This window comes from Onychomys torridus, chromosome 8, assembly GCF_903995425.1.
Source record: "Onychomys torridus chromosome 8, mOncTor1.1, whole genome shotgun sequence".
NCBI classification, from domain to species: Eukaryota; Metazoa; Chordata; class Mammalia; order Rodentia; family Cricetidae; genus Onychomys; species Onychomys torridus.
Window position 1 is genome coordinate 66,014,258 of NC_050450.1, and position 27,487 is coordinate 66,041,744.

A 27,487-nucleotide genomic window follows, 5' to 3' on the forward strand; every position below is an offset into this window, starting at 1 on the left:
AGATCTGTATACTTACTTTCTTCTAGTTGGGGGAGGGGATAATCTTTTTGTCTTTGTATGTGCATGAGAAAAGTACTATCTTGTTTTTGCGATGGTTCATTCCTTTTTCTTATTTTGGTTTTTCGAGACAGGGTTTCTCTGTAGCTTTGGAGCCTGTCCTGGACTAGCTCTGTAGCCCAGATCTGCCTGCCTCTGCCTCCCGAGTGCTGGGATTACAGGCATGCGCCACCACCGCCCAGCCTCATTCCTTTTTCTGAATAGTTTGGCTACATCTCTATTTTCAGGGACTAATTCTTAGGATGAATACTATAATTTTGTATTATAAGTTGTGTGTGGTCTTACTCATTTAAGTGTTCATTGTAAAGCACTGCAAAAATGGTTCTCACTGCCTTCTGTCACTGGTTTAGATATACATGCCCTTGTAGGATGTCAAACAAAGCAAACACAAAACAAGTTTTACAGAAATTGGAACACATGATGATTGTGTTAACAAATGGGATGTGAATTGACATTTTGGCCTATGGACTTGGGTGTGGTTTAAGGGTCAGAACTATTTTTCTAGATGTTTTATTAAACTTGATGAATGTTCTATTGAGGAGACTTGAGCATTCTGCTGAGGAGTAGGCTGCCCAGTAAGTACTTGGGTAATAACAGTGAAGTGAGAAATAATATTTAATATGTGCAGATTTTTATATATATTTGCTATTTATAAACACTGAATATTGTTAGTTTTACATAGTAACTGGCTTTTTGTGTGTGTCTGTGTCTGTATACACATGTGCTTGCATATGTGTCTCACCAATGTGTGGAGGTCAAATAACAAACAACATCTTTCTACCATGTAGGTCTCAGGGGTTGAATTTGAGTCATTAGGCTGGGCAGGATTTTTTTTTTTTTCCATAATTATGTACGTAATCTAGATGATGCTTAAAAATTATTTGAAATTTCAGAACCTTGTGCTGCATAGAGCTGTACTATTGTCAGTCAGCCCTACCTTTATACCAGCAGTAATCAGTAGATTTTTCAGGTGTAAGTAACAAAAGCATAGCATTATAAGGGATAGAAGTAGAGCTTTACAACTGCATTCATTGAAGCTTGATGTGTAAAATAATTTTTTCCTCTTTCTTATAGAAATGGAATCTATATGGAATTTGCAGAAGCAAGGTAAGAATGGTTAACTACTTGAAATGTTTATACTAATTAAAACATGACTTTGTTTTAGTGAGAATAATTGGATCATGACCTACCAAATGAACAGGCTTTGTATTTTGAATAGCCTTAACTAATTGTAGTCAAGGAGTAGTTACCATAACAAGCCTGCTAAGACATTGTGGCTCACTTGTGATTCCAGCTCTTTGAAGGCTGAGGCTTTAAGTTCAAGGCTATTCTGGGCTACAGTGTAAGACACTGTTACAGGAAAAATGGAAAAACTCTGCTTATTGAAATGGTTTTTCTACTCTGGTGTGATTACAAGAGGCTAAGAGGTTTTTGAGACAGGGTTTCTCTGTAGCCCTGGCTGCCCTAAACTTTATAGACCATGCTGGCCTTTATCTGCCTGCCTCTGCCTTCTTAGTGCTGGGATTAAAGGTGTACGACACCACATCCCATAGAGGGCTGCTTTGCACTCAGTGGTAGAGCTCATGATCTATATATAGTGACATATATATTGATATTGGTATATATGGCCTTGGGTATGATCCCCATTACAGCCCTCCTGGTACCTTCCTGTCCCTTCCAAATATAAATGTTTCTAACTGAGGAAACCAATAGACAAGTTTTTATCTTTAGCCATTCTGCCTGTGTTTGTATGGTAGACAAAGGGATGATAATGATAGATTAAGAATTGAAATTCATAATTTAATGAAAATTTTCAATGTTAACAAAACATTATTGATACTGTGTGTTCAGAAATATAAACAATGACAAATTCACTTTTATCCTTCTCCCATAATCAAGATTTGACAAGGAGGACAGGGACTGGGTGTACAATCTACATGTTGTCTTCTTTGGAAATTTATAGTTTGGAAAGTGCTCACTGTTAGATTTGGATATTTAGAATCCTGTGAAAGGGGGCTTAAGAGCTGGCTCAGCGATTAAGAGCATTGGTGGCTCACAACCATCTGTAGTGAGATCTGATGCCCTCTTCTGGCATAAAGTCAATAGGACAATAAATAAATCTTTTAAAAAATTTGTAATAGAATTATCTCTCATTTACTTCACTACTTAATGTAAATGAAATTCAGGTAACTCTGAAATCCCTAACTGTCTGATGAATATCCTTAGAGTCTCTTTGACTCTACATGTTAGGAAGTTTCAGCTCACAGACAGCCAGGGAGTGATAGGAAATCTTGGTTTCTAACATTGTTTTTTCTATCTCTCTGGTTTTCTTTTTGAGATTATATTATAATTACATCATTTTCCCCATTCCTCCCTCCAAACCTTCCCTTATACCTCCTTGATTGCTTTTAAAACGTGGTCTCAGCCAGGTGGCGGTAACGCATGCCTTTAATGCCAGCACTCGGGATGCAAAGCCAGGCGGATCTCTGGAGTTCGAGGCCAGCTTGGTCTACAGAGTCAGATCCAGGACAGGCACCAAAACTACACAGAGAAACTCTGTCTCAGGGGAAAAAATCGTGGTCACTTTTCATTATTTGTTGTGCATGCATGTGTGAATAAATATACATACATATACACACATACATACATATTCCTAAACACAGAAATAACAACCTGCTCAATTTGTTTGATGTTATTCATATGATATTTTAAGGGCCGACTATTTGATATTGGATCATCAATTGATGTGTTCTTTCCTAGGGAAGACTTTCTCAGCATTCAGGTGGTTTTTTTGGGAGTGGTGGTCATTTTTGTTTTTTCGCAATGGTTTCTCTGTATAGTTTTGGTGCCTGTCCTGGATCTTGCTCTGTAGACCAGACTGGCCTCACAGAGATCCACCTGACTCTACCTCCTGAGGCTGGGCAGTGTATCACCACTGCTCAGCCTCAAGTGTTTTTTAGTTGTTTGTAGTTCTTGTGTAGGATTGAGGCTTCTGGGCTTTCCTTGTTTGCTTTAGCATGTCTGTTGTTGTCCTTGTTCAGCTCATGTTTAGGCAGTCATGCTGGTGAGACTTTATGGGTATAGCTTCTGACATTGCCAGGAGACAGTCTCTCAGCAAACTCCCGATCCTCTAGCTTGTAATAATCTTTCTTCTCCATCTTCTGCAGTGTTCCCTGATCTTAGTTACAGAGTTGTTTTGTAGATGCATCCATTGGGACTGGGCTCCACAACTCTTCATTTTGATTGGTTGTGGTTTCTTTAATAGTCTCCATCTATTGCAAAGAGAAGTTTTCTTGATGTGATGTAAGGGGGGTGAGGATTATACTTCACCTATTAGTATAAAAACAAATGTTATTTACAGTGCTGTTAGGGTTATGGTGGATTAGTAAAGTAGTTAGTGCTTGTGGGTTCTCATCCCAGATCCATGATTTTACTAGCCATAGGTAATTGCTTAGGTTTTTAGTACCAGGAATGATTTCCCTCTTAATTGAATGGTTCTTAGATGTCATTAGAGACTTGTTGGTTACTGGCAAGGTATGCATGCCAGTACTGCTTCCTTAGGGTTATCTGGTGGTTGTGGTTTGTAGGCATCATAGCTGCTTTCCCTTGTTTCTTTTTTTTTTTTTATTTTGTTTTAGAGACAGGGTTTCTCTGTGTAGCTTTGCGCCTTTCCTGGAACTCACTTTGGAGACCAGCTGGCCTCGAACTCACGGAGGTCCGCCTGGCTCTGCCTCCCGAGTGCTGGGATTAAAGGCATGTGCCACCACCGCCTGGTCCTTGTTTCTTACAACGGCCAAGGATCAAGTCTTATTGTTTAACACAGCCATTGCCTAATGATAATTGGCAAGGCAAACACTTAAGAATTGCTTTCCTTACACATTTCAAATCAAACACAAATGGAAAAAATAGACTAGAAAATGGTCTTCTCAAAATACACCCACCTAATTGTATTATAAAATGGCTGTTGGCTATAGACATGAACGTTGTCTTCATGCCAGGTTGCCTTTGGAGTTCCAGAAAGGATATTTTTTATATTATATCTCCTTGTTAATAGGTTAATTCTTTTTTTGTTTTGTGGGGGAGGGTAGTTTTTTCCCAAGACAGGGTTTCTCTGTAGCCCTGGCTGTCCTCAGGTGTGTGCCACCCCTGTCCAGAGTCTTTGACAGAGTCTCTCTCAGCCTCCTTGGCTGCCTGCGAGCTCTATAGACGAGGCTGGCTGCCTCTGCCTTCTGAATGCTGGAATTAAAGGCATAGGCGCCACCACCACCTGGCTGATAGGTTAATTTTTTTTAACTGAGAAAAACTTAATATTATTTTCAGGCCTCTACCGTTATATTAAATAATTAAAGGTTTGCATGCTCTGCTTGGGGGAGAGAGGAGATTGAAGAACCCAGGACCTTGAGGATTGCTAGGAAAGTACTGAGTTATATCCCTAAATCCTAACTTTCCTGGTTAAAGCATACTAACTTCCATGCACTTGGATGCTGAAGCAAAAGGATCATGAATTCTTGGCCAGCCTGGGCTGAATTGGAAGAATCTCAGCAGTTCTTGGAAATAGTATAGAACAAAAACATTGTCTCCATTGAGTATAAGTAGTATCGTGCACCTTTAATCCCAACAGAGTTAGGCCAATCTAATCCTTTGAGATCAAGGCCAGCCAGGCTGTAATAATAAAATAGTTAGATGGTTTAGCAGGTAAAGGTATCTGCTGCCAAGCCTGGCATTGTGAGTTTAACCCCAAGAACCCATATAAATAAAGGTGGACAGGAAAGAGAGCTAACTCCAAAAAGTTGTCTTCTGCCCTTCATATGTGCCACAGTATACCCATGAACATATATAAACATATGTGTGTAAATATAAAACAAATCTTAATATCTCTCAAAGGGGGTGCAAAAATAATTAAAAGGATTTAGAGTGACATTTAAAAAAATTACCTTGGGGGGGACAATTACCTTGTAGTCTTTATCCAGGGATGTTTTGGAAGTTTCATGTTTGCTGAGAATGAAGAGGGGGTTAATAATATGGTGGGAAACAAGGAGCAAGTAAGTTATTAGAACTAAACTGGTTATTGTGTTATAGTGGATTAATACAAAGTATTTGCTGGGTTTTACTTGAGCCATTTCTTGGTGCATATCCTACTCTGGTTAAAACAAATTTGGACTTCAGGCTGGGGCGTGATGATAGCCCCATGCAGCAGCTGAGATGAAGGGTAGAAGAACCCAAGAGTTCAAGTTCAGCTCTATAGCACTTTCAGAAACCAGCCTGGATCACGTGAGGCCTTGTCTTAAAAGCAAGCAAAAAGTATTTCCTTTGCTAAAAAGAACTAAATAAGCCCAAGAAGAAGTTCTACTAGTATTAATTTTTTTGACTTAAACTTCATTCTCCTTGCTTTCACATTTGCTGCTTTTATAATCAGGTGAATCATAAGGAAAACTCCTTATTAAATGAACCTAACTACTGTTAGTCTTTAGGAGGTAAAGCCCTTACTGGTTAGTAGAAGACAGTGTTGTTGGGAATTTGTTGAGAGTATTGAACAGCTAACATTTTGAATTGAGAAATTAGATCACACTTGGAAAGAAATTTTTTTTAATCAGACATGTAGCAATTTAAATGGTGATTGCTTGGGATTTGTCTCTGGGTTAATTCCAGGGTTTTATTTTGATTTTTAATTAATTGACTTTTTTTTTTTTTTTTTTTTTCCATTTTGCCTCTAGATCCCAAAAGGATAATCACTTACAATGAAGCCATGGATAGTCCAGATCAATGAAGGACCAGACTGCCTATTTGTAACCTTTCTGCAGCATTAGAGCCACCGTTCATGGGGGACACAAGGCTTTTATGCTCCTAGATCTTCAACGCAGCAGAGGAACCATAAGTAGAATCACAGGATAATATATACAAATATATATATATACATATATATATATATATAGTTATTTAAAAAAAGGCAACTGAAAGTAATTAGACTTCTTAAGGAATCAAATTTATTTCAAGAGACTACACATGGTTATTTAATCTCCGGTACTGAATAGTCTTTTTCTTTTATTTTGTTAGTTTTTGTTTTTAAGTGTGAATGCAAGTGATTAATGAATACAGACTTAACAAGCGTGGTTCTAAAGTTCCTGCTGTCATCGACTTGGGCAACAAATGACCCACTGGAAAGGCAAATCCACTTACTAGATCTCTGTATCTTGTTCTGTGACTAAAGTGATACACTAATCACAGGGAACCCAGAATGATGCAACATTTCCCCCTACTCCGCCCTTGATCTTTTAGTTTTATTTTGAGCCCTGCGAGAATGCTGGATAAATGCCTTGAAGTTTGCAGGGATGTTTTTTTGTTGTTTGTTTTTTGTTTTTGTTTTTGTTTTAATCCAATGATTTGCATGTCTTGCCAGGAGTTGTGCAGCCTCTGTGGGGTGTTGGGGAAATAGTTCCTTCCTTTCCTTTTATTTTTTTGTGGGGTGAGCACAGGGGGAGGGCATTGAAGTTCCTGGAATAGTTTGTGGGTACATAGTTAACTTACTTTGGTTACATGTTTTGACTTTTAACAGCTGACAAATCCAAGAATGTCATTTAAAGAAAAGTTGCAGAACAAGTAATTGGCTGATAAATTATCCATTGTAATTGTGTAACTGGGAGCAAAAATATATTCTGCTTTTCGCTGTAGGTGCTCAGACTTGCTCTCCGTCACTAACACTAAATGTGTACTCTGGTTTTTCATCAAACATCTAAGAGAAACTTATGTATCTTTCTGTAAATTCTTTTAATTTCAGTTTCTCAGCAAAATCTAAAACGGAAAAGTTCATGAAAAAAATGTTTGTTTTTAGCCAGTGAGGAGGTAATAAACACTGCTTGTAGAAAGTGTGTTTTCATGCAAATTCTACTTCTGAGCTTACTAGCTTCTAATTATATGGTAATATATTTTATTATTAGAGCAAGATGGATTTTTTTAAGGAAAATAATGTGAAATTCTGAAAATTTGGTTTGGGGCAAAAAAGAGCATTAGCCCTGTCTTATCATCGCATTACCATCCTGTTGCGCTGCAGCTTGTGTATAGCATGCTAAAATTGTGTGTGTGTGTGTGTGTGTGTGTGTGTGTGTGTGTGTGTGTGTGTGTGTGTAAACTAAGGGTCCAATTTAAGACTGGGTGATGTTAGTGGCATAATAACAAGTTCTCTGGCCTGATGCATCACATCACACACATACACATACAGAGAAATTAGTGTATCCATGTATGTCAAATACAAGTTAAAATAGCAGGGCATTTATAGAGTTGCAGTCTTCTAACAAAAGCAGACTGGATCCCCAGACACGTTTGGGGAGAAAGTACTTTTTACTCTATTTGTTTTCTAAGAAATGTCCAGTTTTGAGTGATTGTAGTATGGATGGATTTTTCTGGTTTTGTTAATTATTTCAGGTTTTTAACAAATAGTTCGCAAAAGACGCTATTTGATTTACCGCAGAGGAAAAAACTTTTTAGTCTGGATTTCTGCCCTGCTTAGATTTTTAAAAACGTATAAGCATGGATTGCCAATTCCACTTGATGTAAACAAAACTTTTTATACATAATATATATAATAACTTATTGTATCAGTCCAGGTTCAGAAACTTGTGGTAGGCCAGTTTCAGATAGTTTCATTTCACCTGTAAACTGTATCACTTTTACTGATATTGTAATTTTCAAATGTATAATATGTTTACAGATATGCCCTGCATTTAGTGCTTTGTTCCTAGTTTGATTTTTTTTGTTGAGTCTCCTGCCTGCTTGCCAAAAGCTAGGATGCTTCAGGCCCGTGTACCAGTCAAAGGGAGGCATCCTTGAGCTTTAAAGCATTGAACAAACTGGAAATTGCAACACGCCACATACTGAACTGAAAAAAGTCTTGTGTTTTGTGTTTCTTTCTTTTTTTTTTTTTTAATAAAAATTTTCAAAAGTTAAAAAAAAAAGTTGATTAAAGAAAAAAGAGGCTCCAGTTTGTTTTATAGGTTTTAAAGTTCTGCTGTGTGTTTAATTGCCTTGTGTAACCAACCACTTGTCGCCTTAGGGCCAAATTCTTACCCAGTCTTTTTTTAAATGTCCATTTTGCTTGCCTGGAGTTTAAAGTTCTTGGGTTGCATAAATCACAAAAAACTTCCTTGGTTTGTGGCATACAAGGTTGAACATAATCAAAATGAAAAGAAAAATCCAGTTTCTGAATTGGGCTTTTAAACATAGAAGTAATGCTTAGTACCTTTAAAAGTCTTCACTTTCATAATTCCCTTTTCATGTCCTTGAGACCTGTTCAGAGAAGCTAAAGAGAATGTATCTCTTCTCTGTTTGTCCAAAGGTTGAGAGTCTCACTTCTAAATGAAACAATACAACATTTCACTTTGATTGCTCCACTGAAATTTTCTTGGTTGATATGGTTAAGAGGTATATCTGTCTCTGGGCTTTCTGGGATCCCTAGTGACCCATCAGATTAACTGTCAGTATTTTTTGGACATTGGGTTAATGGACTTAATTGCCTCAGTACAAGCAGGATTTGGGACAGATCTCCTCTGTGCTGTTGGATACTTGTCTCAATATTTCTCCTTAGGTCCTCACACAATTCCTTACAGAGCACTTATTAAAAAAAGTCTTACGAGTTCATCTGTTTTCTGATTATTTTTGTGTAAGCTTCTAAAGAAACATCAGCTGTGATTAATTTAGCACATTTAAATAACAGTATGTTGTTGGCATAAAGAATTTTTCTTCAACTCAGAGTATTAGTACTGTAGCATAAACCAAATACAGTCTAGAGGGGATTTTTAACATCCCTCCATTTAAAAGACTGAAAAAGATGTGTGTATGGATGTATGTATGTTGGGGTGCTTGTGTGTGAGGGAAAGATGAAGATACTAAGAATTAGTAAATGAATGTGTAAGACATTATATTAGTATTCAGAGAATGAATCTTGTATTTATTTTGTGCCATTTGTTTTCATTACACAGAATAAAGTCGGGTGGTTTAAATCCTTAAAGGGTAGTACTAGAAAAAAATGGCACTAAGGATGAAATCATGACCTATTTTTTTAATAGCTAAGAAACTAATTATGGGTAATGATTTCTTTTTCAGTTGTCTTGATTATAAGTTTTGCGTCACATACCACTCACTTTTGTGTAAAATGTCTTGAATAATCTCCCTTCCCCACAAAACACAGGGTGTATTTATCTTTTCTCTATTCACCCCCACTTCAACGACCTGAAGTTAATTGAATAGTGTTTCCTCTAACCTTAGTAATGAACCTTCACATCAATAAAGTGTGTTTATGGTGTCTATAGTAGCCTGCCCTTCTCTACTGTCTAGGAGGAGGGGATAGTCGATATCTAGAGACTTGTTAGTGACAACTTTTTGCTGTCCTCCATCTACTTTCCTAGTTACCACTCAGAATCTGCACAAATGAAAAAAATGTGTTTTTTTTTTTTAATGAGTTTTTAGAGAAAATAAGGTAAACCCCAATTGATGTAGTTTATTCACACAATAGGACACAGCAGCAGCAGTTTCACACTTGGTGGTTAGGCTTGTTGCCAGCTCTCACCAAAAGTTTTTGTTTGTTTTGTAAACTTTAAGGTCAGAGAAAGGGTATGTAATATGAACTACCAAATGGCCACAGGGAAGGAAATTTAAGACTTGGCTCAATTTAAAAGTCTGTCAAATGGGGTGTGTGAGGGTGTCTCTCTAGCCACTTCATGCTCAAATAGCTAAGGGTTTGATGCCACTTCCACTGGACCATATCTTCAAATGACGCAATTGCTTTTATGTTAACCAGCTAAAGAACTAGTACAATGTAGTGAGTGGGTCAATTACATGAAATAGACAGTAGCAGCCTGTTGATGTATGCCTGCCAGGGTGGACTTGGATAGGACTGTCTCTACCCATTAGAAAGGGTGGGATTTGCTTATCTTCCCCTGTTCCTCAGTAGTTTGGAAAGGAAGCACAGGACCAGAGTAGAAGCATGAGTAGCTGCTTAAAGATGGCCAGAACAACACAGGCTAATTAATGAGTGTTTAGAAACACTTAGATATGTTAGAGGCAAGGCTGTTCTGTGTTGGTGTAAAGAATGATAAATCAACTCCACTCAAGTGCTGATTTATGGAGTTTTAAGAAAGAAAACTTGAAGAATTACAGGATGCCAGCAGTAGTTTGAGAGTTAAGCTCTATCATTACAATGCTCAACAAGGCATCAGTAGCTTGTTTCTTTCATATTACAAAGGCTATCAAATAGCAGTTAGGAACTGGAAACTAACAGACACCTGAGCTGTAGTGGGATTGCTGGTTCAGATATTTCCTATTCAGAAAATTTTGTTCTGTCCAGAGTTCTGAAGCCATTTTACATCATTTTGGTGTCAGTTTTTTAACAGCCTTATTATAAAAGCTACAAATGTTTACCCGCTAGTTCACTTTTGCTTTCACTGTATATCAGTTGTCATCTACAGACCAAACCAACTTAGATCAACATTACAGTAGCTTTCCATCTATACCCCTTTTTCCTCAGGTGCTAAACAAAGGCTCCGGAATGAATACTGCTTTAGTGACATCTGTTTCCTTAAAATGCACATTTCTTTTGCTAATTGTAAAGATTTGGTGTTAACAAAGTGGTTTTAATATGTAAATATAAATGAATACCTTAAGTTAGTTCTATTTGTCTATTAAGTCTTTGCATTTATCTTTTGTAGATAATTTTTCACAACCTTGATTACATTTCATTAGGTATTATTGCATCTTTAGAATGAAAACAACTTTTGTCTTAGATAACGCCTGCTGCTGCTGCTGCTGCTATGGGAAACTGAAAATCAAGAATGTGATGCACTTTTTAACATTACTATATACCATAGGTTGCTTTAATACCTTTTCTCTGTAGCACAGCCACTAACAAAAGTGAACAGAGTTTATAATTCTCTTCAGGAGTGAGTCAGTAGTCTGTAGTTTGTGTTGACCTATGAAGGGGACAATAACTTAGGAATAAACTTTTGGTTAATATTATACTTTTTGGCCTTAAAGTGTCTTCTACTACTGAAAATAGTTTAAATCTTAGCTTTGTTTCTATTACTCCCTCTCTGCTTTAAAAAGAATTGGGATGAATTAAAGGAAGTAATTTTTTTTTTCAATCAGTAAGCTGGCTTTTTTTTTTTTTCCAATTTGTATCAGAGAAGTAATGCTGCCCTGAACCAGTCATATTTAGTTTAACAAAGCTCCCAACTATTCTGCTTCTCTAGTATATATTTTACTTAAGAAAGGTAAACAAAGTATAAGAATGCTACTTGACAAAGGAAAAATCTTCTCAAGCACATACTCAAAACATGAAGGAGAAAAAAAAAACCAAAATGTGTAGGAGAGGAACACCAAATGAGGTGGAGGAATATGAGAAAGATATGTGGTCCAAAGCTATCTGGTTATATTTTGATGTTGCCAATATTACAGAGCCAAAATTTTAATTTGCTTACTTAATATATTTGTTGGCCAGAGATCTATTTTTATATCAGTGTGCCTTGCATGTATATTAACTTTTGGAAAGGCCATGTAGTAATGCCTGAGATGCTGATGGTTCTTACCACCTCACTGATTTTTATGCAGTTGAAATGCTCATTCTATTGCCCAACTGGTGCTCTCTGTTGTCATAGATCTTGTCAAACTGGAACTCTTTTATAAACTGGGGAAGTGACTTGCTTTTTCACTAGTTCCTCTCTCCCCATCTCCTCTCTTTCTCCCCCCACCCCCAGTTTGTTAGTGGCTGATCTGTAGTGGGAAATAGTAAAAAGGATTCTTCACTACCTACCCCACCCCCAACACCACCTTCAAGTAATGTGATGACACCATTTCTTTGTGCGCTTTGAAAAAAGTTTCAGCTTGCTGTCTCCTTTAGTGTTATGAAAGGTGTTATTAAAAGCATTGTTTGCAAAATACAGGAAGATGATGGGAGTCCACATCAATTGGGGATTCTTTGTGAGCTTTGATCCAAATTATTGGCTCTTTCCAACAAAAATTTTTTATTGTTAAAGCACCTTGCTTAGAAAATTTTAAATATTCATGTCTGCAACAATTGTCTCAATAATAAACTGTGCAATTCTTGTCATTCAAAAAACAAAAACAGATCTGAACTCCCTAATGTGACTTGTTAGTTTCTGTATTTCCTGCCAGTGTAAATGTGAAAAGCTTTGCTTGCATTACGTTTTAGAAATGCATTTTGCACACTCAGTTTTGCCGAAGCTCCGTGAAAAGGTTAGATCTAAGTAGATGAATAAAGCTATGCACATGTTTTGAAAGTTTAATTTGTGTGTCATTACCAAAAGTCATTGTTTTGCTGTTCTTAGCTTTACCATCTTTGGAAACATGGTTCAAAGTTACAATTCTGGGCTAGCTCATCAGTGGAAGTAAAAGGGAGGAAAACTGGCACCCGTTGAATAAAGTTCAGTTGAAATGAGAGTTTGACTTGTTATCTATTAAAGAGCTTTATTTATAAACCATGGATCCAGTGCTCTCAGTGAGGTTTTGAATATGAAAAGAAAGGGAAAGTCAGTCATTCAAGCTGAAATGAAGGGAAGACCTTTCTTTGCTCTGTGACAATGTTTTAAAAAGCTGGTTTAAAGATAGAGTAGCATTCCCCCCCCCCCCCCTTTTTTTTAATCTTTATTGCTTTAACATGAATTTGATTAGCTGGATGGTTTGATACCAAAGTTCCAAAACACTTTTTTTTTTTTTTAGTTAAATAAACCCAAGCTGATCAGAACAAGTTCAGGAGTTGGGCACATTGGGTTCATTCACTGCAGTTGCATGTACTAAGTAGCTTCACTTAACATGAAGTGTGTACTTAATGAGGTTGTGTAGATGTGCTGGCCAGATCTTGTCATTTATCTTTTAACAGCTAACTTCTGTAAATTTTCTTAGGACATTTGTAGGAGAGTTGGGTAGAAGATATTAACAATGGCATTTTCCCCAGGCTCCTAGATAGGAGATATTTCGTTTTATAGCTTTGTCTATATCTAAAAGGATTTACTTCTCTTTCATTTTGGTGTGTGTTGTTGACTTTAAAAAGAAAGCAAAAATTCTGTTCACAGTGGAAGTTAATAGCTTTTAAAATATTTAAAATGTGGTCTATAATGCACAGCCTTACAAACACAGGCAATAGAAAACAGCATGGATGGCTTTGAGTACTCTTGAGCATCTACCAGTAGTTCATTTATGTCCAGTCTTAGAACACACTGGTAGCTGGGTTTTATGGTGCATACTTGTAATCCTGGCAACCAGAAGGCTGAAGCAGGAGGATTGTGAGTTCAAAAGCCAAACTGGCCTGCCTAGCAACAGCATAGCAAATGTATTGGAGAAGTAATCTTGGTATTGTGTACACAGACATTTACTTAGGAGCTTGATTGCCTTTTAATTTTGGGAAAGAATAATTAGTGAATTACAGTTACGTTAGATGTTGGCCCTTCTCCCTCTGGAAATTTTTCAGTATTTGTTTTGCCCAGTTTAAAAAATAATAAAAGTAGGTATTTTATAGGTAGAAGAACAGTGACCAGAAATTTACCATTTTGCTAAGTAACTAACTGCTTAGGTATTTACTAAAGCTGTTGCCGATGTTATGGATTCCAAGGAAGTATCAGTTACATGATGATCTTCCTTTATCATTGTCTTACTTAATGTTCAGTGTTTTAAAAATACAAAATTACACTCTACAACCATACTCAGATTTACTTATTTTATCAGAAAAACTTGAGAGATTTGTAGATCAAATAAGACAATAAGTGTACATTGTTGAATAAAAAAAATTTCAAGTTTTTGAGGTGTTTGTGTTATTTTTTTGTGTGTGCTTTTTAATTTTTTTAAAATTCTTTACTGAAAGCTTAGGATCATGACATTGACTATTTTCCAAAAGTTAATTGTGCAAAGGACTTTAGTCTTAAAGATACTATGATTCATTCTCTCTCTCTCTCTCTCTCTCTCTCTCTCTCTCTCTCTCTCTGTCTGTCTGTCTGTCTGTCTCTCTCTTTTTCTTGAGACACAGTCTTGCTATGTAGCTCTGGTTTTCTTGGAACTCACTATGTAGACCAGGCTGGCTTCAAACTCACAGATTCTGTCTTTGCCTCCCAAGAACTGAGATTTAAGATGTGGCCTTGCCCATCTAGTTTTTCTTGAATAATCTTTGAGATGTCTTCTTGCCTTCTAGAGAGTGTTTATAAGATTTTTATAACTTTAAAGGATTTTTTTTTTTAATCATAGGTGGGGGGGGTGATGTATGTGTAGAGATGTATGTGGAGAGCAGAGACATCAGATCTCTGGAGCTGTATTTAAGTTGTTTGAACTACCTCAAGTGGGGGCTGGGAACCAAGAGTCTCTGTAAGAGTAGTTAGTACAGCACTCTTAACCAATGAGCCAATTCTTAAGTTCTTACAACTCTTAAGAAATTTCTTTACCATATGTATTTTTTGTAAGTTGAAAAATGCTAAAGATAAAATTATTAGAATAGTGGGGATAGTGGGAAAGGATGCATAATCAGTCATATAGTGATAGTGTTTGGATGATTCTTTGATATGGAGAATATTGTCCTTGGCCTGGCAAATCACTGACAAATACATACAAGGGCATTTTTGGGTTGTTTTCCAAGGAGATTTTTCTGTGTGGCTCTCGCTGTTCTAGAACTAGCCCTATAGACTAGGCTGGCCTCAGGTGAACTCAAAAGATCCTCTTGCCTCTTCCTTCAGAGTGCTGGGACTAAAGGTATGGCTACCACCACCTGATCTGGGGATTTGGGATTTTATCAAGACTATCTTTGAAATGTCAGCCACAAAAGGGATTGAGTCTCCAAGGTTTTTTTTTTTTTTAAATGACATTTATTGTGGATTTTAGCAGCTAACATTTGGAAGCAGTGTCTGGGCAGAACATAAAATTCTAGCGTGCTTAGCAAGGTTTCATGCTTGAGGAAATTTGGAGCTTTTAATCCACTACTGTTGGATACGGCGAATTGATTGGATCTGGGAAGTCTGGGCATGAGATCCCCACTCTCTCCAGTGTTTGTAGTCTCCTCCATGATGGTCACATTCCAAGATGTACTGATAACCACGATATCCAGGATACTGGTAGCAAACCCAGCTAGGAAAGTCAAAGCATATTGCATTATTAAATCTGATTAAGAACCTGACATGTACCCCCCCAAACCTGAATCTTTTGCCCCAACACAGTGATATCGGGGTACTTAAGAAAGTCATTCTTAACATGTTAGGCACTATGCTGTGCATAGTATGGCTACAGAAGATTAGCCTTAATTATGAAAAAGTGTCAGTAGTCTATAAAAGCTTTTACAGAGATACTTAGTGTAAGGAAATTGAAAAAAATAGTAGCTAGAGCAAAGAATTCTAGATCAGTATTAATATGCCAATGTATGAAATCTAGTAAACCATGACCCTGGGTGTTTTTAATAGTCACATGTCTTAGAAATATAGGAATTGCTTTGAAATGTCCTCCAGCTCTTTTTGTACTTACGCCCCACATTGTATCTTCATGGAACCAACTTCATTGTTGAACCAACCCATGGCTTGTAAGGAAGGGTAGTCATCACAGATCTCCCACTGGCGTCCAATAAAGTTCTCTTTCTCAAAGATGGTAATCTTAGACTCTTTATGATTCTATAATCCAGAAGTTAAAACCTTAGTAGTGTAGTTATTCTATTGCTAATTTTTCCCTAAAATTGAAACACTTATTTCTTGCCTTCAGAAATGCATGATTATTGACAAGATTCAGGCTAAACAGGAATGTGTAAGAAATATCCTAGCTGGCAGTGGTGGCACACACCTTTAATCCCAGCACTTGGGAGGCAGAGCCAGGCAGATGTCTGAGTTCAAGGCCAGCCTGGACAGGCACCAAAACTACACAGAAACTGTCTCAGAAAAAAAAAAGAAAGAAAGAAAGAAAGAAAGAAAGAAAAATCCTGATGGGTGGTCATGGTGCACGCCTTTATTCCCAGCACTCTGGGGGCAGAGTCAGGTGGATTTCTGAAGCCAGCTTTGTCACAGAGCTAGTTCCAGGACAGCCAAGGAATGGTATACAAAGAAACCCTGTCTCAAAACAAGAAAAATCCATAATTCTGTTTAACCCAAATCAAAGATAATCTTGGAATTTAGCAAATAACCAACATTTTAAAAAATAGCAATGCATAGCCACTTTGTTATTTGGTACTGCTGTAATCTAATCCAGGACCTCACCCATACTGTGCATGTTCTACCTACTGCCCCACCACGATCTCACAGATTCAAACACTGTTCAGTACGTGTCTGCATGCATTTATGTTTCTAGTAACCTCCCCAGTAAAGTACATGATTTAAGTTTAGAGGTATTAATATCTATAAACTAGGAATTAGAATATATGGAAAGCTTCTAGCCCAGACTATCAGACTAGAATATCACTCTAATATCAGGACCATTTCCAACTCTTAGAAATCTAAGTGTTGGTCTGTTTCTGCTTAAACTTTAAAGAACTTTTTTATTCAAAGGTTCCTGTGTACCCTAGACTGGCCTCAGATTCAAGATTGTCTTCAAGTTTCCTGGGTGCCAGAGTTAACAAGTATATACCACTATGCCCAGCTCTCTCAAAGACTAAATGCACCCTGATTGAGGCATCCATTTTCAATTGGGGTTACCATGTTGGAGTGGGGACATGCGGCGATTGGTGACTGAAGCAGGCAGAACCTGCACTCTCTATTCCTGAACTAAAATGTGACTTGTTTATGGACAGCTGCTGTGAACTGCCTTTGACATTTTCAGATGCATGCTTCTGCCGCTCTTTCTGCCTGTCATAATCCACCTCACCATAACCCCTAAATCAGTCACTGGAAACAGACTAAAAGCATGAGCTGAAAGAAAATATTGTTCATTTAAGTCATGTCAGATACTTCATCAACAATGAGAAAATGGCAACACAAAAATTCTTTCAAAATTAGAAAAAAAATGACCATTTGGCTAGTTCAGTTATATCCTAAATGAGAGCTTAATGGAAAGTTGGATATTGTTAAGGAACTGAAAGAAAATGATGAGTTGCTGCCTATATTTAAGGAAGGAAATTACTCTTTTTAAAATGTGGCCAAGTAGTGCAAGAAATATTTAATTACAGTGAAGTAGTTCATATGTTCTCAGAAACAGATTAAGAATAAATGCTTCTTCCCCATTTACACATAATATATCTCACAAGAATGTTAATTGTTACATCATTTTAAAAATAGACTTAAAGTTTTATCTTCAGATTCAATTTAGAATGCAGCCTAATGCATTGTTAAGTAATGCTTAGTGTTAAAACCTTAGTTACTGATGCAGATAAGCAATACTAGAAGACCTGCCTACTTTGGTTTGTACTTGTTGGAGATACACACTGTTTCTTCAGGGAAATCTTAACACATTGCATCTTAACTGGCCATAAATTTGCTTTGTATTACATGGTAAGTGGTTTCTCATTGGTAGTCCTATAGCACTTCAGGTCTTGAGTATGTGCTTCCTGCCTCTCTGGTTCCTTTTTAGCATAAGGGGAAATCAAATCATAGATTTGAAGGAAGGTAACAGTGTTATTATTCTTTACCTTCATCCTGTTACATTCAACATAGTTGACAGAAGCAACACAATGTCAGTCTAACCTCATCCCTCTTTACCCCACTCACATGCAAAAAAAAAAAAAAAAAAATTGAAATTTCAAACTCACAGCCGAACAGATGGGGCGGAAGGACATGAGACGCTCAATATGGTAGGCATTGCTCCCACTCCAGGCATCCCATCGAGGGTATTCTCCTCTCTCCAGGATAAACTGTTGTCCACAGAAGCTGGTATGCTCATAACCAATCCAGCTGCCAAAGATAGGTAATGGAGAGAAGGCCTCTCTTGTTTTAGATGAATTTATAGTGGGATAAAATATCAAGTCAATCACAAAGCCCTAGGTAATGAATGCTCATGACTTTGTATTGAACCAGTTTGTAAATAAATTTTGAAATAACCCGCTGAAGATTCTCTTGTCCTAGCAATGTATATTAACAAAGCTCTGTTTCCATTCTAGTGACCTGGAAGTATAGATTGATGATGATCCAGTGACCATTTCTTTGGCTCTAGATCTTGTAAGCCTCTTCCTAAGAGAGCAAAAGTATGATGGGATGGGTATCTGTATTTGTTCCTTTGTTACTTCGAGGGTTCTTCCTCTTGCTGTCTGTACTTATACCTTCTTAATGGAGCATTCTAGTTAAGTTGTTAATTGAATCTTATTTATTGAAGCTATCTTAAAGTGTTGCCTGTTTTAAAGGGCTGAGGATCTCTGCTTTGACATAGAGCAGCTTGTGAAAGCTTGGTCACATGCAAAGCCACTTCTTCGTAGACCAACAAGAGTACTAATGTGGGTTCACACATAGGCCAGCTTGCCAATCAGACTACAAAAGCCAGAAAATCTCTCTCACCAAGATTGACTATCAAGTAATTTCTGGAACACTGAGGACTAATGTGTCTCTGGATGCTTGAGATTTCGTTCCTTTTAATAAAGAAATTAGCTAATAGTCTGCTCTGGGACATCTGTTTGTATGCCATAAAAAGTCTATCACTCAGGAATTTCCCTTCATGCTAGGTGGTGGTGGCGGCGGCGGCGCACGCCTTTAATCCCAGCACTCTAGAGACAAGGCAGGTGGATCTCTCGAGTTCAAGGCCAGACTGGTCTACAGAGTGAGTTCCAGGATAGCCAAGGCTACTCAAAGAAACCCTGTCTCAAAAAAACAAAATGAAGAAAAGAAAAATAATTCCCCTCTCCCTATTTTCTATGGTCTTCTGTGCTTGTTCTGAAGAAATCAAAAGGAGTGACCTATGGATTTAAAAGCTCAGATTCAATTACTGTCACTGTCCTGCACTGTTGCACGTCTACTCCCAAGATATGAACATCATCCCCAGCTTTCAGTTACTTAATTAGGCATGTAGCAATTTCCTCTAGGAAATAAGACACCTCTCCCTAAGAAGTGATTAGCATTTGGGGAACATCTTCCTATATCCTTACTCATATGCTCCTATGTCTAAAGAGACCTGAAAAGGGCCTGAAGTTCTTTTGGTGTCCATACTCACGCGCCACACTCCACCTTGAGGGACCGGACATTATCAAAACTACGCTCAGAGACATTTGGGCAGGAGCTGGTGAACTCCATCCTCTTGCCCTGGAAATTCTCCTGATCATAGATGGTTATCTGAAGTGGATTGAAATGGGACAAGAAAGAGAACCAGGTACAGCAGTAAGAATAGGGGCGAAGTTTGTATTTATCCTGTAATTTTCATTACTAGCTACAACCCAGGATGCCTGATGAGGTCTCTTCCAGTATAGACAAGGCAAAAAGGGGTTCAAATTAGTACTACTGCTCAGTGACATGTTCAGGCTCAGTTTATGATAAGAATGGTCTTTCAGGGACAATGGAGAGCTCAGTTGACAACTCTGATTCCACCAAGTGTCCTGCACCCATATGACCCAGAGGCCAGGATTCTACGACTTCTAGAAGTACCCTGTGGATTATTTCTTTGCTTCTAAAATATAAAGGGATTGTGATAAATCTTTTGTCTTTTGCACTAGAACTTGGCTTCTTACCTGGCAAGCTCCCAAAACTGTGAACTTGCCTCAGATCTGTCCAGTGAGGAAAGGATTAAGTGTTAGGGAAACAGTGAAAGGCCTGGGGTCTGTCACTTCAGCTCATGGCTAAATCCACCCTCAGTCTGAGTCGGGAGCCTGGATCTCATGGCTTATTTGGGATCTAATGGTACTATCTCCCACCCATCATGGACATCCAGGGTCACCCATCATGGAAGCCTTCCAACAGTGTCTGAGTGTTGGATGGACCTTCCTCCTACAGAACAGTATTTTGTTGGATGGGAACTGTCAAAGAGTAAGTACAGCCTTGTAGCTACTGTGCAGCAGCACTTCAGCCCTGCCTGTTGGATCTTTCCATTTCCATGTGATTGGATCAGCTTACCTTCCATGGCCCCAAGGACCCGGGCATAGGATTGGTCTGAGCCATCTTGGTGGTTGGAAGAGTTTCTGGAAGACATACACATCAGTGATAAGGCTTTTAGGATGGGCGTAGTGAAGTAAGAAGGCACAGGAGAAAGGAAAAGAGGCTTGAGGTCCCAGATTTTGTTTGAGATCCTGGCTCTGGTGCTACTACCCAAGCCTTAGGTTCTCCATCAACAGACCTTTTACATGCAGTCACTGTAAAAATGAGGACAGTGATGCAGATTGAGGACTGCAAAGGCATTTGGACCTCTTGATAAGTGTGCCCTCTGTCCTCTTGCTTGCCTTCAGTGAATAACACTGCCTGGGTGTTACATACCCTCATATCAACTCCCTGACAACTGTTAGACTCCACATATCTAGTCATTCGGGCAGAAGGGTCAGAATTCCCCACCTTACCTGCTCCGATTAAAAGGCAGCCTGTACTGGGATCCTTCATGGTCTTTCCAACACCCAAATTGACCAATTAATTCTGCTTGTCCATGCCACCACTCCCTCTCTGTCTCCTAGACTTAGCTGTTTTGACCTTGCTGTCTTCTCCAGGTTGCAGATTTTGAGTTCTCTCTCACTCCCCAGACCTGCTCACAGTACTCATCTGTCTCACTATTAACTGTGTACTGGGTGAGCATCTCAATAGCAGGGATGGCACCTCCTGGGTGATTGATACAGCACCACGCCAAAGCTGTGGTTAGTTGGGGAATAGGGTAATTTGAAAAAGACTTACTGAAGCCAGGCTTGGTGGTGCGGACTTTTAATGCCTGCTACTTGAAGTGGTAGGTAGGAGGATTGCAAGTTCAAGATCTACTTGGACAATTTAGTGAGACTGTCTCAAAATAAAAAGTAAGGGCTATGAGTTCCAGGCTAGCTAGGGCTACATAGTGAGACCAGTTCTCAAAGTGGGTGGGGAGGGAGTGGAGGGTATTCTCAGGGGCTGGGGATATAGCTCAGTACTAGAGTGTTTGCCCAGCATGAGTGACCCATTAGACTTAATGCCTAGCACTGTGTGTGTGTGTGTGTGTGTGTGTGTGTGTGTGTGTGTGTGTGAGATGAAGAACGGGTAATTATAAAAATACAGTTATAGCTCACTCTATGTCAGACTCTGCCTTACTTGCATTAATATACCTAGACCTCACAAGTCAAATACCATCACCACCCCATTTTATGAATGAGGACTAAGGACCATAGAGGTTGAGTAGTCATCGTTGACGGTGTAATGAGAAGGATGGGGGAAGGAGAGGGAAGAAAGAAAGAGGACAGGTAGGTATATATCAGGTTTCTAGACTCAGAACCAACATTCAGGATTCTACCCTGGTATCTACCCCAGGAAGTAATGCACAAAAATTCTGGCATTTCTGTGTGGAGCCTCCAAATAAGCAGCATCTCCTGCCCATTACACCTCCCTGCATGCCCAATAACCTGCTTCTTTCTTACTGATCCCCAGTCTTAATTTCTAGGCACGTGGTTATTGCCATATGGGTGACTCCTCAAGGTAGCAAATGAAGCTGTCCACTGACCAAAGTCCCGTCCCCCCTGCTTTCTCTACCTCTAGGCAGGAGACAACTGGGTCTTCAGACAAAGGCACCTCCGGACCCTCACTCACCCAGCTCCCGCTGCACAGTCTGGGTCTCCATCTGGTGCCACATCCTCTGCCGATCCCTCTTTATACTCCTGCAGCTGGTGGCCAATGGCGCCGCCGTCAGCACTCTCTTTTTCCTCTCTCTTTGTTTCTCCTGATCCCCAGAGCTTTAGTGGCTCAGCCTACAGGGGAGGTGTCCCTCCGAGCTTTGTCTAAGGTTATAGAAGTGCAGAGGCCCTATGTAGGGCATGACTGGCTGCCTAGGGAGGTCTTCTCAGAGCAGCTGGGGGCTGAGGACAGAAGTTCTACCAAACACATCAAAGGACTATATATATATATATATATATATATATATATTTCCATAAATGTGAAAGTAAAGCCGGTCAGTGGTGGCGCACACCTTTAATCCCAGCACTCTGTGAGTTCGAGGCCAGCCTGGATTACAGAGTGAGTTCCAGGATAGCCAGGGCTACACAGGGAAACTCTATCTCAAAGAAGAAAATAAAATAAATAAGCAAAGTGTAAGCATTCTTACAAAACAGCATTGTTGGGAAAACAATTGTTTTCAAAACTCCTTGTTCTATTTTTCTCTATAGGATCTGAGTTTAATTACAATTTATATGTAGAGCTAAATCTCACCCTGTTTTGTTAAGTATTCATTTTAATATTGCAGTTTGCTTTAAAACTTTTGGAGCCAATAGCCTTGAGGATTTTTTGTTGTCGTCACTTTGTGTGCGCGCGTGCGCTCTCAAGCCTGCAAGCTGAAGTCAGATGACAACTTTCAGGAGTCAGTTCTCTTTCCACCATGCAGGTTCTGGGGATCAAAATCAAGTCATTCAGCTTGGCAACAAATACACCATTACACACTGAATTGTCTTGGCGGCCACGTGGTGTTTGTTTTTGTTTTTGTTTGTTGTTGTTATTGTTTTTGGTTTTTGTTTTGTTTTGTTTTTTGGGTTTTTTTTTGTTTTGTTTTGTTTTTTTTTTGAGCTGAGGATTGAACCCAGGGCCTTGTGCTTGCTAGGCAAGCACTCTACTACTGAGCTAAATCCCCAACCCTGTTTTTTGTTTTTTTAAGGCTGGGTCTTACATCGTAGCCTGGGCTGACCTTCAGTTCAAGGCAATCCTACCTTACCCTCCAGAATGATGGAATTAACAGGCCTATACTCAACCCTTTTTAAAACACGTGTGAGTATTTTGCCTGCATGTTTGTGCACTACTTTTGTGCCCGGTGCTCATGGAGGCCAGAAGAGGACATTGGATCTCCTGGAACTGGAGTTACAGACGGTGTGAATTGGCATGTGGGTTCTGGAAATCAAACCTGGGTTCTCTAGAAGAGTAACCAGTGCTCTTAACTCCTGAGCCGTCTCTCTCTCTCTCTCTCTCCCCCATCTCTTTTTAAAACATTAAAAAAAAAGCTTTTGTTGTGTGTGTGTGTGTGTGTGTGTGTGTGTGTGTGTGTGTGTGTGCGCGCGCGCGCGCGCATGGTGCTCATGTTGGGGTCAGAGGACATCTTGTGAGAGTCAGTTCTCTCCTCCCACCATGTGGGTTCAAGGGGTGACTCAGTGGTGGGATTTGGCAGCAAGCATCTTTACCAGCTGGGCCATCTTGCTGCCCCCACCCCCATTTCCTTTTCGTCCTTTTTCTCCCTTCCAGACTATCATTTTAGGAAAATACTTCTTTGGTCAATCGTTCCTTCTTTCATTCCCCAATCCCTCGACTGGCTTAGATAGTCTCACCTTGTAGAAATTTCTTTAGAAACTCGATATACTGGGATCCAAAGAGCGGAACTGAAGTTTAGAACAAAATTAAAACAGTTCTTTTTGAAAATAAATAATCACATAATTGCTTCTGCTACTTTGCTTGGTAGATACATTTTGAACAAATGAATGAGTTCTATGACTCTGGAGGTGGGACAGATGAAAATGTGTCTCCAATGCTGTAAGTAGCCTGCTGTGCACAGCCCACTCACCCAGCCATAGCACCCTGCCTGGGCTGTCTGTGATTTCTTTTTTTCACTTTCAGGATTTCTTTTTTTTTTTTTTTTTTTTTTTGTTGTTGTTGTTGTTGTTCTTATTTTTGTTTTTTGAGACAGGGTTTCTCTGTGTAGCTTTGGAGCCTTTCCTGGAACTCACTTTGTAGCCCCGGTTGGCCTCGAACTCACAAAGATCCACCTGGCTCTGCCTCCTGATTAACATGCTGGGATTAAAGGCATGTGCCACCACTGCCCGGTTGGATTTTTTTTTTTTTTTTTTTTTAACGAGCCAAAGTTTCTATTTATTCATTTCTTGCACTTAAAGTACTCTTCAATGACATCCTTGGCCTGAGAATCCTTGCCACAGTCCTTAACCACTCCACAACGGCAGCCCACCACTTTCCATGGCTTCGACTCTCGCTCAGTTTTACCAAGGCATACCCATTCCCCTAGCTTCTTGTTGTCATCAACCTTGATTAGGTTGATTTGGTGCTTAGCACAAAGAGCCTCCACCGACTTGACGTGTGCAGGCTCCTCACAGCTGGATACGAGCACACGGAGATGGGCTTGGTGCTTGCCTAAGGCTTTGGCAGCTTTCTGGATGCCACGTGCTCGGCTGAGGCCGGTCTTCAGCACTTCTTGTAGAGCAGCAGTTCTGATGCCATTACACCTCCAGCAGCAGTGCCTTCCTCGGCCGTGGCTGTGGATTACACCTCTGCCTCCACCTCCGCGCAGCCTGTGACAGCAAGGGAAATCACTCAGGATCTTTGGGGCGAGTTATATATTGTTGTGAATTGTTGGTTCAATAAAGACTGGTTTGGCTAGCTTTTCATTTTAGAGGGAGAAATGGAGGCCTTTAGGATTGATTGAAAACCCCAGCACATGAAACAAAACTATAGCATGGGAGATTGTGTGTGGATCGGTCAGCATGCAAACCATTGACAGATGTCCACCGAGTATTCCTAGAGTTACAGGCAGCTAAGCTGCCACCCTCAACCCCAGCACACACATGGTTTTCTTCTATCACCTTGTGTCCCAGAAACTTGAGGATTGTGAGGTCTCTTGTGATGATTTCCGAGCTTTAGATAACCTGATATGGGGGCTTGAGCAGCTCTTGTTTCTTTCTTTCTTTCTTTCTTTCTTTCTTTCTTTCTTTCTTTCTTTCTTTCTTTCTTTTTTTTTTTGTGGAGCTGAGGATTGAACCCAGGGCCTTGCGCTTGCTAGGCAAACACTCTACCACTGAGCTAAATCCCCAACCCCAGCTCTTGTTTCTTTTAGGGTGCTGGAAATCAAACCCAGGGCCTAAACATGTTAGACCAGCACTTGGCCCTGAGCCACGCCTCCAGCCTCTTTATGTTACTCTTCACAAAGTGTGGAACGTTCTTTCTCCTTCTCTTTCCGTGTTGTCTGAGACTCTGCTTTGCCTGTCCTGCGTGAGACATGACCTTGAAGCTCCAGGTCCTATCTCTTCCCGGGGAGGTTAGAGCACAGGCTACGCAAGGAGTGGGAATGAATGGAATCCAGTTTGCAATCCCTTTGCAGACTAGACATCACACTTTCCCGCTTGTCCTTAGTACAGCATATAGAACATTGACCGGGAGTCTGACAAATCATTCCCGATCCTCAGGACAACCCCACGAAGAAGATCAATGCTGCAATAATCTTACAGGTGAGTAAACTGAGGAATGGGGAGCCTAGATTGTAAGCAAAGAAACCCTTTTTCCTGTCTGGTATGGCGCCTGGCTTTGGATGACCACTGCTGGGCCATCTCCAGCTGTCCGATGAGGAAGATGAAGGATCGAGGCGGTGTATGGTACTCAGAACTCAGCAAATTGTAACCATTTCATTAATTGTGCCAAATAAGATTCCATTTTATGCTTAGGTCTCATAAAGACAAGTAGAAGCAGGCGACAGACTTTAGAAAAAGTGTGTCAGATAAATGTTTTCTTTGAGCTGGGAAAGGCCACATTTATTCAGTTTTCATTTCCAGTGGTTCTCTTTATTATTTGTAGTGCATTCTATTAACCCCCCCCCCCCACCCTGCGTCTTCAACCAGCCTTTCCCTCCCCTCCCCCACCTCCCATGATAGCTATGCTTGTGCACTGGGGATGGAACCCAAGAGACTTGAGCATGCTCCAACCCCAGCACTTGTCAGGCTAGTTTTCTGCAGCTCTATCAGAGACATGGATTGGGGAACATGTTCTTAGCCCCTATTTCACTGTACAAGTGAGGACAACCACTGTCCAGTGAGAGGAGCTATTAGATGTGGGGGTGACGACTGATACGGGGAATATGACAACCATCCCCCTCCAAAGTGTCAGCTGGCCAGTTTAAAACTTGGACCTCTTGACACTTTGGCCACATGCCAGGGATGGTTGGTGTCAACTGAATTTTATGGGTGGTTTGTCCCCCTGGCCTTGCCTCTGGGTCCAGGGTTGGGGAGTGAGGCCATGGGGCCAGGGGAGCCCTTGGACTCAGCACATTGTGGAGAGGACAATGGGGCTAGCCAGGCAGCTGAGCAGCACTTCTGTTGGACACAGCAGGAAAGGTACAAAGCAAAGGGCCCGTCAGCATTCAGCCAGCTCCTACCTCCCCTACAAGGGCCTCCTCTGGGGGACCTTTTCTCCCCTGTCCCTTTCTACCTCTTAAAACAGGAAGGAGAGCTGGGGCCCGGCTGATTCTAAAAAGGCTAAGAAGGCCAACAGTAGCAGAGAACTTGGGAGACATCTCAAACTTCTGAGATCATCCTCTGCTTCCAGGCATAGAGAGCTGGATGTCCATTGATCAGAGAACTCCAAGATCAGCTTCTTTCATTTGAGACAAACTTGCAGACATTTCAGTTCAGTGGAGCCTCACAGACTCTTCAGTGCTATAGAAGGGCCCATTTCCTCCTAAGAGGATCCCTAAAGCTGAGACAATAAATGGGTGTCTAGGTAAGAACATGTCCTGACAAGCAGAGGTAGATCGATCCTTGCTTAGGGCTGCCTGCCTGGAAGAGGACTTCAGACACCCAGTTAAATTTCAACTTCAGATCAACAGTAAATGCATTAGGATAAAGAGGTCCTAGACTTACTATGGTTTTTGTTTGTTTTCCAAGACTGGGTTTCTCCATGTACTCCTAACTGTCTTGGAACTCGCTCTGTAGATCAGGCTGGCTTTGAACACACAGAGATCTGCCTGCCTCTACTTCCTGAGTGCTGGGATTAAAGGTGTGAACCACCACCGGCTGACTGAATTTCTGATCCTCCTACCTCCACTTCCTAAGGGCTGGGATGATAGGTACTAACAACCATGTCTTGTTGGGAACCACTCTCTCACCAATATCCACTATTAGGCTGAATCTTTCGAATTACTTTCTCCAAAGTTCTGTGTTCCCCCCACTTCTGCAGCCCTATTATATCAGTTACTGCATAGTGCCTAAGACAATAAGAAAATTATTTAATTCTTTTAATAACGCAAGAGTTTGAGCTTGAGCCCTCCAGTGATGAATCTGAGGTGTAGGCTTTTTCCATCCTGTTCTACTGATGTTATGGTCGACTTCATTCTAAGGCTGGTTACTTTCCTCATTGTTGGGTGTTTTCCAGTAGCAACTGGGCTTGTGTGCTTCATTGTACATAGTCGCTTGGTGGGAGTGTTTTGGAGAGGGGGTGCAGAGACAGACAGACACAAAGAGAGACAGAGAGGCTTCCGCGGCTTTCTCAAGATCAAGGATTACGTTTCTCAGGAGCCCCAGCAATCCCCACTCCATGCCTTACAGGATAAGATCGGCCAAAGGTACAGACATTTGGACACACTGCCTTCAAATCTCCCATCTCTTCGTTTGTTTTGAGACAGGGTCTCACAATGTAGTCCTGCCTGG

The 27,487-nt window shown here is 40.1% G+C and overlaps 2 protein-coding genes and 1 pseudogene across 3 annotated transcripts in view; 1 reads left to right on the top strand and 2 right to left on the bottom strand.

Moving 5' to 3' along the window:
* The window catches only part of Nufip2 (nuclear FMR1 interacting protein 2), a 33,596-nt gene extending 21,249 nt beyond the window's left edge, over window positions 1–12,347 (top strand). Inside the window, exons 4-5 of the mRNA XM_036194980.1 lie at window positions 1,132–1,164; window positions 5,772–12,347. Coding sequence (XP_036050873.1) covers window positions 1,132–1,164; window positions 5,772–5,824 — 86 coding nt within the window. The 3' untranslated portion in view covers window positions 5,825–12,347. The remainder of the gene's footprint in view (window positions 1–1,131; window positions 1,165–5,771) is intronic.
* Window positions 12,348–14,873: 2,526 nt separating this feature from the next.
* On the bottom strand, window positions 14,874–21,713 carry Cryba1 (crystallin beta A1). Of its 2 annotated transcripts, XM_036197127.1 has the most exons (6): window positions 21,678–21,713; window positions 20,040–20,104; window positions 19,147–19,265; window positions 17,759–17,900; window positions 15,556–15,698; window positions 14,874–15,165 (listed from the first exon to the last, which is right to left on the bottom strand). In XM_036197127.1, exons 1-6 carry the CDS (start codon window positions 21,706–21,708, stop codon window positions 15,018–15,020), a joined length of 648 nt encoding a protein of 215 aa, XP_036053020.1. In that variant the 5' UTR covers window positions 21,709–21,713; the 3' UTR covers window positions 14,874–15,017. The 2 variants fall into 2 exon arrangements, with proteins under 2 accessions (XP_036053020.1, XP_036053022.1); XM_036197129.1 differs by lacking the exon at window positions 17,759–17,900 and having other exon boundaries at window positions 21,678–21,709.
* Window positions 21,714–23,934: 2,221 nt separating this feature from the next.
* Window positions 23,935–27,244, bottom strand: LOC118588708 (annotated as a pseudogene).
* Window positions 27,245–27,487: the final 243 nt, after the last annotated feature.

Coding starts and splice junctions, on each gene's coding strand:
- Cryba1 (XM_036197127.1), bottom strand. CDS start 21,708: ATGGAGACCCAGACTGTGCAGCGGGAGCTGG. Junction 20,105..21,677: donor GACTGTGCAGCGGGAGCTGG/GTGAGTGAGGGT, acceptor TATGTCTTCCAG/AAACTCTTCCAACCACCAAG. Junction 15,166..15,555: donor ATGAAGATACAATGTGGGGC/GTAAGTACAAAA, acceptor TGACTTTCCTAG/CTGGGTTTGCTACCAGTATC.